The sequence below is a fragment of the Procambarus clarkii genome, chromosome 78, assembly GCF_040958095.1.
Source record: "Procambarus clarkii isolate CNS0578487 chromosome 78, FALCON_Pclarkii_2.0, whole genome shotgun sequence".
Classification (NCBI taxonomy): Eukaryota; Metazoa; Arthropoda; class Malacostraca; order Decapoda; family Cambaridae; genus Procambarus; species Procambarus clarkii.
Genome location: NC_091227.1, coordinates 22287093 through 22303078, shown reverse-complemented (window position 1 = coordinate 22303078; position 15986 = coordinate 22287093). Strand labels below are relative to the sequence as shown.

The window sequence follows — 15986 nt, the reverse complement described above, 5'->3', positions numbered from 1 at the left end:
GGGAACGAACAAAATGCACCAGAGCTGAGGCGCAACCCAGCATGGTGCAAAGCATCAAGACGACAAAGAACCAAAGGAGAGGCAGAGGATTAGGCAGGGCCGCCGTACAAGTTTAAATTGCATAGAAGAAGTGTGTGCGTCAGATTCCCACAAGTACGAGATAAGACTTGAAGTATGGTAATGGCCATAGAGTCCTCGATTCAGCAGGGGTGAAATATATTCGCCTGATTCACCTGAGGGCCACCAACTCCAGTGACCTCGACGAGGACAGGATGTCGGCGGCTTGTCGAAGGTCCCCGCCATTTGCCTTGATGATCTTTTCCATGTATATTTTAAAACTCAACACAGTTTTGGCTGTTGCGGCTTCGGCGGGTAGGTAGTTCCATGGTTAATAACCCTGTGGGTGAAAAAGCATCTCCTGTTCTGTCCTAAATTGTGGCTTGTTGGGCTTGAAACCGTTTGTGTTACATCTGACCTTCTGAAGACAATATCCGGATCAACATCCTCTAAACTTGTTCAGTATTTTAAGTTTCAATGAGATTCCCATGTCATGCCTTGTTTGCAGTGTTGTTATCCCTGTGGCCTTTAAGCGTTCCTGATATGAGAGATGACTTAGCTCTTGAATGACTTATTTTGCCTGGTGTTGCACCTTCTCCAGAGCAGCTACAGTATGTCCTCCTGAAAATGAGGTCTCCATGCTTGGATACAGTAATTCAAATAGCGGAACACCAGATTTATACAGTTGAGCCATTACCTTCTCCTTATAGTAAAAAGTACGCTTGATTATTACAAGAGTTTGGTTAGTTTTTTGACCGCTGCACCCCATACTCCATCCTCTGAGCAGTATAAATTATCATTATATTATATTATTTATATATATATATAATATATATTTTTTATTATATTTTATTTTTATTATATTCAAAATAATGTGTTTTTAAGCACTAGGGCATTAACTCTCCTGTGAAGTGGGAAGGCAATCAGAACAAAAACATGTTAAAATACTGAAGAAAATATATATCAAAGATAAACTTTTTCTTTCAAACAAAGATATTCACAGATCAGGTGACAAAAAATTAAAAATGTAAATATATATCAATGTTCTGCACACCATAATTATATTTCACAGTTTTGTTTCAACTTTATCTCTTCACAATCAAGTGTGTCATACATAACTAAGTATATTGTCTATTAAATATAAGGATACAGAGAAATAGAAAGGTAGTTAAATTTATATATATATATTTTCAGTGGTATTTCTTTGATGAAAGTTATTTCATACTAATGATGGCAAAGCACTATAAAATGTAAACTTCATTACAAGAGTTATAAATAAGTTGTCCATAATCTTTACAGTACATAGAAAAGTATTAAAAAATTTATGTTTAACATGAACTGCAATTATAGCATATACAGAATTCTCACTTCAAATTACATGTCATTTTAGACAAATAAAATAGCGGATTATATAAGAGCTATTCCTATATAAGCACCTTATATGGATCTTGGCACCACTGAGAAACATAATTATCTTCCCTGCATTTGTTTGAAAGTATTTCTCATAACAAAAAACTTGAAGTGAGATCTTCCATACTTCTTAGATTTGGCATCAAGTTTAACATTATTTAGACCTTCATGCCATCTTCCAAAGTTTTGTACAATGGCAAACCCCGGTGTTAAAAAAAAAAAAAGGCTAGCAAGCATGCACCTTAACAAGACCGGGTCTACTGACATAATAGTGCTGGCCAATAGCAACTCTGGGTATACCACAGACAGTAAAACATCTCCAACCTCGGCTGACCACAGGACCAAACTAATCTCGCATGTATTGGAACTTTGTAGTGTTACTAACAGAGGTATGGCACTCTTTGGTATCACATTTTTGTCAAATTCAGATACATACTTCTGAAATATGTAAAAAGTTAAAAAATGGTAGATTTAGGATATTAGAACAACGTAGTCTATCCCTTTACAGCATATTCAAATATTTTAAGAAGTTTATTAGAAACCATGAATTACTGTAATATATTATGAAATATTCACATTCAAATCAATGGTTAAACATATTGCATGTTTAAGGTTACATGTTAAACTTTTTAGATTATAATACTGCTTTCAAAAATAGAAATGGTTTAAGTAGCATGATTGTAGCTTAGTAGTAGATTTAAGTAGCTTAATCTATGAAGAAATAAATGTTTAGACCTAAAATGTTTTATCTTAAGCGGAAAATATTCTGTTTAGATTACCTTCCTATTAGCCTTGTTGTTGGTTAATAATAATAATAATAAATATTATAAACACCACAAATGAGCTGTATATAAATTAAAAAATTAATCCAAGTGTAACATTAATGAATAAATTCTTATAGCTTTCCTACGAGTTACATTATGATGTTAAATTTTATATTTTGTATCTAATTTCTCTAAAGCATGTGATGTATTCCATTTGATTACGGCTACAAGGTAAAGTACTCACTGCTATATAGTAAATAATACAAATCACCAAGCATTATTGCACAGCTTGCCTTTGGTACTATTTTTGACATTTTGGAATCAGTATATGCATAAAATAATTACCAACTTATAACTTTGTTTACAGATGTATTTTGATTTTTAAATCAAATAAATAGCAAAAGTTTTCAATATTTTTACATTAATATTAAATGCAAAACTAATACAATACAAACATTGTCCAAAATGTTTATGGAATTCATTATAAATTTTCCACATTACAGTATTTTATTAGTTTTGTATACAGGTTTATTGAAACATTATTGCAGTAATGTAAATCTGCAATATGTATTTTACAATTATTGAAACCTCAATATTTTAACTGTTGCTTGTCAGAGTAGTGATAAAAAAAAATTTAAATACAAAGTTATAACAAGGAAAGCTTTACTTTTGCATAGAATACAAATTAATATGCAGACGATGTCACAATAACAAGCTGAAGATATGACGACCAAACCATACATCAGAAAATAAAAATATGACGATGTTTCGGTCTGTCCTGCATCATTATCGTGTCGTGTAATTACACCTCGTTAATGATTCAAGATGGACTGAAATGTTATTTAATTTTCTGATGGGTGATTTAGTCATCAAAAATTAATATATAATATTCCCTGCAATATAAACCCCTTCAGTTGCTGTTAAGTTGTGGCCCTACATTAATATCACACTGTAAACTTTTAAGACATTTGTTTGGGTAATGCGTCCCATGTAATGGCAGAGGAATACAGTGCTACAGATTATAAATGATGGATACATAATGGGTATGAAAACTCAAGAAATAATGCTCATAAATGTTAGATGTTAGGTATTTTGCTGGTCAAGTCTGTATATGCATGAGTAGAGAAAAGCAACCTTAGTAAGGATACCTTCACTTTAAATACATTTGTAATAATTAGTCTACTGCAGATGTTACATATTATTTATACAGCAATGCTCTAGTATGATTCATCTCTAGAAGTTGTCGGCGCTTGTACAGTATAACCAGTGCTTTATTATACGTTTGCTTTATTTATAAGCTATATCATATTAAACAATTGAGTTGCTGGATATATCACAGTTACTTTATGAGTGCTGTGACTTTATAGTTTGTTTTTTAAATTCATCTGCAGTCTTTTTTGTTTTGTTTTACAGTCAACTTTTCCTAAAGGTTTGCCATAGTACACCAACTCATGTACTACCAGCGTGATTTAAGTTGGGTTGTGGAGCTTGAATGGATTGGCTTTACCATACTTGTCTGTAAAGGTCATAGACTAAACTACTGTGCAGTTTCTTACCTCCAAAGATGCTATCCTACACGAGAGATGTGTATTAATGTTACATTTGGTACATCTTTCCTGCCTATTTCAACTTATTTTGTATTTTGACTGACTACTAGATATTGTGTACATTATGGTAATTAATTTATGATGATTCTCAGCAACAGAAATAATAAATTACAGTATTAATATTTTCCATATTAATATACAGTACACATAAAAAAATAAAATTTTACACACAGTATTACTGAACATGTACAAATAAAAAATAAAGAATGGCACAACATAATTACTATATATCTTATGAAACAATATTTATTCAAGTTTTGATATCTTCACTCATTAAGAAAATTATCCAAGTGTTTGGTTCACATGCAGCTGGTAATTATCAAAAGAAGGCACCAAGCCGGGAGACTATGTGGCACCTTACAGCAAGTTAAAATATTAATTTAGCAATTTTTTTCATCTGTGCTTATGTATAATATGCCATTTATACTGTAGTTTACCTATGGTCAATTTTGAAAGTTCTACTACTCTCCAAGTCTGTTAACATGGCTTCAATCCAGCTAACATCAATTAGTAAAGCTGTTTAGGGTGTATCAATGAACAAATGACTAAATAGTCCTACAATCATGGCTACTAATGTTTCAGGTGCCTAAGTAATCAAGAGAAGAGAATGCCAAAATAACAATGGGGTAGAGAGTTCAAAAACTGAGTGGAATAAAAGACTTTTCATGAACTTTAAGTTATTAATTGCTATAAGTAGTACAGCAGCATCTTGTATACAAATGTTTTGAGAACACCAACATTTTGATCCCTTACTCTGTTTCTCTGCATTTGTGTATCTCCTTACATTTTTGCAAGCTTTTCAATCATTGCATAATATATAAATAACTTCTAAGTACAGTATGCTCAAACTTTTGTCTCACACAGTCTAACACACATAGAAGCAAATCCCATTCATTGAGGTTTCATTTTTTAATTCTTTGTAGATAATTTCTTATAAAACGTTTATAAAACCTATTCAAGATATCATTCAACACAACTGGCATACAGGACAGCTAACAGACGCAATAACAATTACTTTTTTTTATTATATGGCATGATCCCTAATGATATAGATTAAAGCTAAAAATTTAGTGAAGAATACTTGGAAACACACAGACAATAGCAATACATAAAGTATGTAAATGATGTCTCATTATTATGTAACTATAAATTTAATGCCTGCTCATACAATTTACTGCAAACAACCATATATTCTTTTGAAATGCTGCTAAAAAAAAAACTACATACATGTACATCAAACTAATTTAAGCAATGATGATTAGTTTTTTTACAAAATATAAAAACCATCATACTTGTTAAGTACTCAAAATCCAGTGAATGAATGAATATGAATAAGTCTATAACGTAACCTTTTATCATAAATCCTGGCTGTATATGTCGGAAGGCTCACGATATTTACACAATTCCTCAAATAAAGGCTGGGTAAAACAGCAACAAGTCTAGGATAATTCATTTTGCTTGCTAGCAAACCAGGACTTAATACAGCAGGATTTATTAAGCATTTTTCAAATTTAGTAATTAATAAATTAATGAATTTCAGTTAAACTAAGTAAAGGTAGAACATTGGTTCTAAGTAGAACCAATCAATGGAGTTGATTGGTTCCTTGGGTCACCATTCAAATAAAATTTATTTTAAAATAAAATAACTAAAAAGCACAGAAAGAAGCAACATAAAAATTCTAGTATTCAATGTTATAAAAACTCTTCCTGGTAGGCCCCTCCATGGCTTCCCAAGCTACTCACCTGGAGTCCTCCAAATTCAGGTACCACATCAATCTTTAATGAATCATGAGCACATACTAGAAGCCAGAACTAAAAGGTCCTCTCAAGAGAGGCACGGCGGAAGTGGGTATATTAGATAAACCACATTACCAAAGGAAAAGCCAACAAAGTCAGAATGCACCAAAACAAGCAGAAGCATTTACAGCATTAGCAACCCTAATTTGAAGTACAGTACAGTACATACACACTCACTGTCCACAACCAACTACTAGACATCTTCATGCCCTCGTCACTAGATGGCAGCCCCGGAAACCTAGGAGTCAGTTACTAGTCATTCACGTAACACAAAAACAAGATTCCCCCCTAACATCATGGAGAGAAGGGAAGTTCATGAATAGAGATACAGAAAAGATCTGCCAGAAAGAGGCATTTCTTTACATTCCATGCTGGATTTCTGGGAGAGCTTCCCTCTGCATCTTCCTGATCTACCTCATGACAGAGAGTAAAACTACAAAAGGGCTGACTGTGATGGGAGGGGTGCAGAAGAGCCATGAGAAATTAACCAGAATAACCGCCCAGGCCCAAGAAGCAAAGAAAACAGCAGATGGAACAGGTCTACAAAAAATAGGGGATGAAAATATCCTTCAACTCTGCAGGCAGACTTGGTGGAGACAGAAGGGTGACCAGTGGAAAGCATAAAAACCAAGAAAAGCCCAGAAAAACCACAACAGCAAAGGTGGCAGCAGAAGAACCTCCCGTAAATGAGACCTGCGGGAAAACTACCAGCACCCAATACAAGATAGACCATCAAGGAGACTGGACTGAGGAACATTCTTGAAGACTTATACCAACCCCAAATCTAGGAAAACATGGTGAAGGGAAGTACAAGTTGCCACCAGAGTAGAAGTTGGCATCAAACCTGCAGCTTAACCTCTGAAGATAATTAACTCCCTGCACAATCGAACCACTGAGCCCTGCAGAGGAGCTGAAGCACTTGTACTACCTGTGGTGAGGCACCTCGAAAAGAGTAAACCTCAAGGTGTAGACTCCCGAACCCTCTCAGGAAAGAAAACTACAGTATGATCAAGGGTAGGGGCAATACCAACGGGTAACCAGAAAAGATAATTCTGGCCACATGCAGCCAAAGCGAAGTGATCAAGGCACAGCCAACAGGTCGGCAAGAAAGACACATGCACGAAGCAGAAAAGGAACAAAGAAAAGCACAGGCCTCTGTGCAGGATAGAATCCACTGTATGACCAACACTTGACTGAATGATGTTACACCAGATGACCGCACTATTATGCAACAGTTACCCAGTTAATGCCTGAGATAGCTGCATCAGACACCCTGGGTTGCTAGGGCTGCTATATGATGGTAAGGGTTGGGGCAGTTGATTGGCTGCAGGGACGTTGATCCCCAAAGCCAACGAGAGTTAGAGAGTTCGGATCAGGTTTGCAAATGTTATCCAAGCAGTTGCTTGTTTTGGTGTTTTCCACCTCTCTGGCATTTTTCCCTCTCTAATATACAGTAGTTGCAGGTAGGCCATGTTCTGGTCCTGGTTTTCAGGTAGGCACTCGTGATTTGTTAGAGCATAGTGTGGTCCCTGCATTTGGAGGACTCCAGGTGGGTAGCTCAGGAAGCTAGAGAGAGGGGAGGGGGAACCTGCCAGAAAAAATATGAAAACCATGATATTTATTTTTAAATTTGTTTGTGTGAAAGGTATCAATTATTTGAAATAGGTTTGAGGCTTGATGTACTGTACTTCTATTTTAATTTCCTCCTGAAAATACTATTCATGTACAACAGCTAAAGAACTTCATACATGACTTATGCATATAACAATTAAGTGGACCCTTCTCTAATAATACAAAAATTAAAACTGACAGACTAGTACAATGAACTTCCTTTAGAAGGTAAAAATTCTTCATAAATACAAAATATAGTATACACAAGCATCTTATGATGCACAATGCCATGCCTTAAATATTAATGTGTGTGTGTGTGTGTATGTAATTACCCAAGTGTAGTTACATGATGAGAGCTAAGCTCGTAGTTTCCCGTCTTTCCAGTACTCTGTCGTATAAAACTTTGAAACTACTGACGGTTTTGGCCTCCACCCCCTTCTCACTTAGCTTGTTTCAACCGTCCACCACTGTGTTTGCAAAAGAAACTTTCAAATGTTTTTTTCGGCACCTCTGTTTCCTTAGCTTGAAACTGTGTCCTCTTGTTCGTGAAGTTGCCGGTTTCAGGAATTACTGAAACCTGAGTGTGTGTGTATGAGTGAAACAAACTCCTGATAACTAACAAAAAGTACTGCATTCTCTTTCAGATTTTAATAGACAGTATAACAGTGTACTGTAATCATACACGGGAAGTCCATAGTACAGTACATTATGAATTTAAAAAATAAACAATATTTAGATTTATAAATTAATTTTATAAGACCCTATATAAAATTGGCAGGACACAAAAAGGTACATAAAAAACAGCTGACATACATCCACATTTAGATGTACCGGTACTGTACAAATCTTTTTATAGCTGGTTAAAGAAAATGGGTATACTGAATATCAGGAGAACAAAGACAGCTGCATGGGATGATCAGTCTACTGCTCTCCCAAACTGAAAAAGAAAACAGTGAAATTAAATGTTTCACCAACTTTTACTACCGTTAAGATGCATCATGAATTTACAATAAAATATTTATCAAAAGAAGGTGTCAAGCCAGGAAGACTATGTAGCACCGTCTATGTTACGGGATATTAAAAAATGCAAACATACAGCTCCAGTTGGAAGCAGGTTGATGAGGAACTCAGTAGAGTAAGGCAGGTCCTAGTCAATAATGGATACTCTAATGGATATGTCGAAGAGATCATCAAAAGGAAGGGACGCCACCATGTTAACTCAGACAAGACGAACAACAGTACATCGCCGGTTCCTACTATTAAAATATTCTCCAAGAATGGCTCCACAGCCCACAAAACAAAACCAAAAAGTGTGTACTAAAAAACATTGATAGAAATGTGACACCTACTAACACCAACCAGAAGATTGAATAATATACTATAAGAGCAAGAAGACTGCCAACTTGCTTATGAAAAACTCTCCCGACACCAAACCCCTTGAAAGAGACGAATGTTGTCTATGCCTTCAAATGCTTACTTGGGGACTGTCAGTCCCAACGAACTCAATATATATAGTCAAGATAACATCCATTTCAAGGTGCCTAACAATGCACCAAGAGCAAGGCCCTATCAAGGAACATATAGTCTCTAAACATAACCATATCATCACCTGAGATATCCTGACAAACAGCACCAAAATAACTGACAAATACAGGAACAATAGAAGATTGGACAGTGGCAAAGAATCATATATCAAACCTAGCCATCTATCAACACCCAGCTAATACCAAATTACACTTTGCCATCTTCGAGAACACGATGAAACATACAATATACTGCCCTAGCCATTATGAGAACATAGGATATTGGCAAGATGTAATGGACATATTGGTCCATAAATGAGATACTGCACCCTCACTTCATCCTCAGCTATATATCCAACAGCAGAAAATTTTGTAACCATTCAAACTCTGCCTGTGATAATGTTAACAAGAGTTAACGAAATGCACCTCTTAGTATCAGGCCAAGTAAAATTGTAAAAAATTAACTTTGGAGAGTTAGTTTTTCAACTTCCCTCTCTAGAAAAGAAAAATGTAAGAAAAATAGAGAAGATTCATGCTAGAATCACTGATCTCTTCATTTTTGTCAAAATCATTTTGGGGCAATAGGGTGACCTGAACTGGTGTTCTCACGATTCCCAAACACCTGCTTTAGCCCACTTGACCATGACAGGACAAAAGGCAACCAACCCAAAACTCTACTGAATTCAATGGGTGTTTCTGTAGGCCCAGTTTGGGCCTCCAGAAACTCTCTAGCCAATGTCGCACTAGGTCATGACAATAAACCACATGACCCCTGACTCGCCCTAGATGAAGGCCACCACAAGGGAGGACCTCTGAGGGAGCGACTCAGAACACTCCAGAGAAAACTGATGATGCAAGGGCCACACTAGGGAAAACACAGGGAAGGTGAACCATGAGCACATGTAGCTCCAAGCACTCTCAAAGCAAGGCTCATGCTACACTACAGTGTACAGGAACAATCACCCTGAGCAACCACCACATCACTTACACTAGCTAGAGGGAGGAGCAGTGACCCGGGAAACACTACATCAGCAATAGAACCGAGAACACAGGCCCCAGCAGGAAGCGAGCTATTTCCCCCTTTCCCTCAACCAATTGGGGAAAGCGGCGCAAATGAGTTTGCGCTAGTTTCGAGAGAATTCAATCGTTTGTTTACATAGTTGGGGGCGTTCATTAAGTGGATTTTGAGGTTTCAATTTCTCTAAATCCAACAGTGGTTTGTTTTGACTCACTGACTTTCTGGTTGCCTGTCCCAGTGAGGTGGCAAAATGTCACTGCTCCCTGCACCTCTGTGAAGAGCCAGGTTCTGGCTCTGGTTCCCAAGACGCCTACAAAACTCCATGACTGATGCGACCTAGTAGACGGGAACCATCTCAATGCACAGAGAGAACCACTAGGGGTTCCTCCAGAAAAAATTGCAGCTACTGTTGCAAAATTTAAATAATTGCTATTGTTTACTTTATGAATTACAATTTCTTAAATAAACAATAATTCCTCTATTTGAACATTCATAACTCAACTACTGCTACAATCAGTGTAGTGGAAGTATTAACATTGAAAGTAAATCAAACTATCTTGGGCAAGCCCCCCACAGAGTAGTTTTATATAACTTTTCATTACAATCATATTAAGTTTGACAAATCTTCCTCTAAATGACAGTTGAATAATTAACATATGATCAGTTATGTATGCTAGGCAATATACATCTCTCCATTCCATATGCAAGCCATTCCTTTGGCTTGCTGATCAAATTATTAGGCCTTATGAGATTAACAGATCATTACATACTGCATGCTTTACATTACTGCAGTATCTAGTACAAAACTGCTGAGGAAGTTCATCTAAACTAACCTTAAGATAGTGTAGTTAACTAGTTTCCATGTGATTCACCTCAGCATAAACATGAATCCTCAGGTTCACCTTCTGGAGGAGTCACTTTAAAAGAATCTTTGTTCATGGTTTCTAGTTCTTTTCGAGACCTATTTGAATCACTAAGTTGTCTTGCTATGTCAGCAAACATTTCTTCTACACCTGCACCAGTCTTGCAAGAAGTCTTGTATATTCCAGATATAAGGTTGTGACACTGTTCACTGTAATGGAGTACGCAAGCAAAAAAATTATATTTAGTAATAATTCAATACAGCATAAAATAAATAATTTTTGTATACATATCAATCATCTGCTACAAAGCTAGACAAATGAATTTGTTTTTACAACACATCAGTATCTTGCTTAACTTCTAAAAGCTCTTTCATGCTTAATAGCTTGTTAGTTACATGCTGTACTTCCTGATACTCTACAGCAAACAACAATACCTACTATGGAATTTTAAGTTTTATTAATTGCAGAATTTATATCTTATTTTTTAAATTTTAAATTAAATTTCACTTTCACTACAGTGAAAGTAATTTACTTGAAAATTTTATTTTAATTTTCCTATGTGATCAGGGAAAGCATATTACTATAAAAACAATATAATTTGGGGGGAATTTTTCTTGCACACACAATGTTTCTGAAATACTTGTGAAGTGCAGAGGTTAATAACCAATGTATACTAATGATCAAAGGGGAAGTAAATAAATACTATATACTTATTTTCAATTGAATACATAGGCTTTGTGTATCTGCTCCATGTCATTAAGTTAAAAAATGAATGATGAATAGAGATCTATAAACAGCTGCAAATGTTCCATTTAATCCCTTTAGAGAAATAAACATATGCTTACCAGAAATTTTCCATATCAGCATCAGTGACTTGAATTTGACTCTTTAGATCATATTTGTTACCACAGAGGAAGATCTTGGCATTTTCTGCATATGTTACAATATCGAGAAGATGCTGTGAGAGGATATTGAAGGAGTCAGGATTATCTAGTGCGAACACCAGAATTGCTCCCTCAGCAAATTTATAATAAGAGGATGTTATGCTGGCTACTCTTTCCATGCCACCAGTGTCCCAAAGCTGAAGCTGAAAGTAATGTGAACACACAATGCAGTAATCTTATAAAAAAAAACCAAGTGTTGCTATAGTTATTAGTGGCCTCCATCCAACTCGGAAGATTAGAAATATCACAAGAATTACCGAATAAAGCCCAAAAACAAATATGATAGTAAGCCACAAGGTGATAAAATGTGTATGTTCACCGAACACAATGACCCCTGCATAAGTTTTGGTAAACTCAGGTAATTTTAGAACTTACCAAAACTCTTGAAGAATTCCTTGCATCAAATACAGTAATTACTCATCCCTGTCTAAGATTCATGTGCTGAGAAAATAGATGAGAATAATGACATTTCAATAACTTTATGTGTACTTGCCACAAAGTTGATATATATGTCTGATATATATGATATGGTTGAAATGCTATAGAAGTAATACATCTCATAGTGGATATTAATATTTTCAGCACAGTATCTACAATTTAGTCCATATTTAAAAAATATACACCAAGTAGGTTTTAATATGTATAAGGCTTTCATTATCAAGATAAATACTATACAGTATATGCAAAGGAGATTTAATTTTGTGATTTGTTTTAATTTAAATAACATTTCTAAATTTTAACAACATATGCATATAAACACATACCTTTACTTCTTTGTCTCCAGAAATGTAAACTTTTTCATAATGATCTAATCCCAATGTAGATTTCCTATCTGTGGCTGTAACAAATGTATTTGTGGCATAACGTCGGAATAGTGAACTTTTTCCAACGCCATACTCTCCACACAATATTATTTTTTGTTCAGGGACTTTGATACTTGCCATTGTAATTACTGGAATAAAAAACAAAAAATTACAAAATCAATATAATTTATATTGATGTACAGGTACTGTATATTATATTGATATGATGTACTGTAATGATAACAACAACAAATCAGAGATGTGGTATAACGAATGACTTGCTACAGTAATTTGCTGTTAGTCTAATATAAGTACTCTTAGAGGTCTGTGCTTTTACTATTCATCCCGGGTATTCCAAAAGACATACAAGAAAATGTAACACCCTAACCTAACCATCCAAGGCCCTAATATACTGTGCTTATTATAGTGTATGTATGTACTATACTAGATCTAGGAGAGATTAGGTTGGGTTGTTGCCTTCTTTCTCGAGCCCTTTACAATACCAAGAGTACCAACCATGGGCTTTTGTACGATAGTTCACTTTTCGACTCACGAGAAATTACTGACCTTTAATTTACCCCTTCAGCCCCTAAATATTTAGTGATCCTCTGCTCAGTTCCATCGACTCCTAGGGGTCAATATATGCCATTTTGGGAACCACAGTCTTAATCCCTTATTAACTAGGTGTTCAATGTTGCCTCAGGGCTTGGCTAAGATAGTTGTATGGAGTGATGAGTCATCTTATTATCACTTTGTTGTTGACATATTTGAATGTATGAAGGAGGTGAAGAGAATGAATTAAGGGGATATACCCATAATGTGCGACATAATCAGGAACACTGACAAACTAAAAAGACTCAAAAGCCCCAGGTGTGGATGGAATTCAATCCAAAATCATAAAGGAGCTAGCAGAGGAATTGTGCCTTTTGCCGACTCTGCTTTTCAGAAAATTTCTGGACCAAGAAATAGTACCCATAGATTGGAAATATGCAAAAGTCACCCCTATTTTAAAAAAGGCAGAAAGAGTTCAGCAGAAAACTAATGTCCGATCAGCTTGACATCACACATCTACAAGCTCACGGAAAGAATCCTAAGGAAGGGAATCACTCGCCATCTTTTAATGAACACTCTTGTAAAATCGACAACATGGGTTTGTTAAAAATAGATCCTGTCTTACAAAACTGCTCACATTTTTGGAAACAGTAACCAGCTACTTAGACAAAGGTCTTTTGTTGGATGTAGTATATTGTACATGGATTTTGCTAAAGCCTTAGATAAGGTACCACATAAAAAAGTAGGAACAAAATTACAAGCACATGGAATAAATGGCAGAATACTAGAATGGATAAAATAATCAAAGTTAAGCAAAGAACACAATGGTTTGTGCTAAATGGGAATGACTCTGACTGGAGAAATGAGGTGAGTGGGGTACCACAGGGGTCCAATTTGGGATCAACCCTTTTCCTCACATACATCAATGACAAAGATGAGACTATTACAAACCATATAAAATGTACAGATTACACTAAGATTTATGGTAAAGTGGGAAGTGAAAATGATATTGAAGCCTTACAAAGAGATCTACATAAACTCTACAAATGGTAAGAAGACTGGTAAATGCTTTTTAATATAAAAAATGCAAGACCTTGCATGTGGGGATATAATAACCCACATCACAACTACCAAATTAATAACATTACCATGCAGCAGACTGATGAAGAAAAGAACCTAGAAATAAAAATCCACCACTCACTGAAAGTTATATAACAGGTATGAGCAGCAAAGTCTCCGTGGTGTAGTGGTAAGACACTCGCCTGGTGTTCCGCGAGCGCTATGTCATGGGTTCGTATCCTGGCCGGGGATGATTTACTGGGGCGCAATTCCTTAACTGTAGCCTCTGTTTGACGCAACAGTAAAATGTGTACTTGGATGAAAAAACGATTCTTCGCGGCAGGGGATCGTATTCCAGGGACCATAGGATTAAGGACTTGCCCGAAATGCTACGTGTACTAGTGGCTGTACAAGAATGTAACAACTCTTGTATATATCTCAAAAAAAAAAAAAAAAAAAGAGGAAAAAGAGAGAAAAAAAGGCTAACCAAACCATAGGGATAATCAAGTAAGTATAACTTTGACAAAGGAAAAGAAGGTAGTGATTCAACTATATAAATCTCCGGAGTGCTCCCACTTGGATTATTGTATCCAAACATGGAGACCTCATCTTCAGAGACATAGCTGCTTTGGAGAAAGTTCAACACCAGGCAACAAAAATCATTCCAGAACTAAGTCAACTCTCGTACCAGGAACGGTTGAGGGCCTCTGAGCTAACACTGCAAACCAGGCATAAGAGGGTGGATCTCATCGAAACTTTTAAAATACTGAACAACTTGGATGACGTTGCTCCAGACAATTTCTTCAAAATGTCAGATGTCACACAAACAAGGAGCAACGGTTTCAAACTCAACAAGCCACAATGTAAAATTGTAAACGGGACATGTTTTTCACCCACAGGATTATAAACCCGTGGAAGCCGCCAGCTTCCTGTCCTCGTCAATACTCCTAGTATTAATGGCCCTCAGGTTCCTTGTATGTATATAAATAACAAATATGTGATGATCATGTTTCCCATTTTTTCTCTGTGACAAAACATCGAACTCCTTTAGTGTTCACAACTCATACATCCGAGTTCTATGACTAATATTGTGGCATAGGTCTAAACCAGGCAGATCATACATATAGAACACTTAAACTTCATTCTTATGACTCAATTGTCTTTCATTTCTGGACAACACCCTCCTGTCCAGGTCGAGGCTTAGAAAACTTAAGCATTCAAATATTATCACTACTAACACAAGAATATGATTTCAAGCAAAATCATTAATGAAGGGTGCCATGTGAACCATTTAGAGCAACTGACAAGCAGACCAACCTTTATGCTGAAGTCAACAATTAACTCCGTATCTGTAGAACCCATAATGACAATGCTCTCCTTACCTACTTAAGTGTGGACTTGAGGCAGGTGATCATGGATAACGTTGACATCACCAGCCCATGGCTCCTGGCGTGAGGTTGTGCCTGGCAGGTGTGGCAGGTGTGTCTCAGGGTGAAGGTCTGGCTGGCCTCCTATGGTGAGCTACACCCGAAGGCACTCAAGAGCCACCCCCACCTGCTGCCCTTCAGGAGTCCTATGATCCCAATATTTCCTAACAGCGTGTCTCTCATCAAATATGCATTCTTCCAACATATATCCGCATCAGAAAGTAGAGGCAATAGGGAACATGAGGCAAATGCTATTAACAACAATGGTCCGGCCACACCTGAATGTTACTCCAGCAAAATTGTTGTCTTCAATCAGCTGAGAACTTCAAATTCAAATGAGTACTTATTATTTATATTTCAGTCAAAATATTGAAACGTTATGTATTCGGGGTTGTATACACATAAAATACAGTCCATAAAAAATCAGAAAAGAATTATTTACAAAAATTAAGATAGCATAAAGATCAAATGATAGGTTTCCATTTTGGGCGGCAATTTCAAATTACGTCTGGCGATTGATTCTTGTCAGTCGAAGTTACTAATATTAACAA

At 36.1% G+C, this 15986-nt stretch overlaps 1 protein-coding gene across 2 annotated transcripts; it reads right to left on the bottom strand.

Annotated features, from left to right (window-relative positions):
- Nucleotides 1-1225: 1225 nt before the first annotated feature.
- Nucleotides 1226-15764, bottom strand: RabX6 (RAS oncogene family member RabX6). Of its 2 annotated transcripts, none has more exons than XM_045727303.2 (5): nucleotides 15391-15764; nucleotides 12359-12546; nucleotides 11496-11737; nucleotides 10660-10859; nucleotides 1226-8183 (listed from the first exon to the last, which is right to left on the bottom strand). In XM_045727303.2, the coding sequence occupies exons 2-4, from the start codon at nucleotides 12536-12538 to the stop codon at nucleotides 10661-10663; spliced, it is 621 nt and encodes a 206-aa protein (XP_045583259.1). In that variant the 5' UTR covers nucleotides 12539-12546; nucleotides 15391-15764; the 3' UTR covers nucleotides 1226-8183; nucleotide 10660. The 2 variants fall into 2 exon arrangements, with proteins under 2 accessions (XP_045583259.1, XP_045583258.1); XM_045727302.2 differs by having other exon boundaries at nucleotides 10621-10859; nucleotides 15391-15762.
- Nucleotides 15765-15986: the final 222 nt, after the last annotated feature.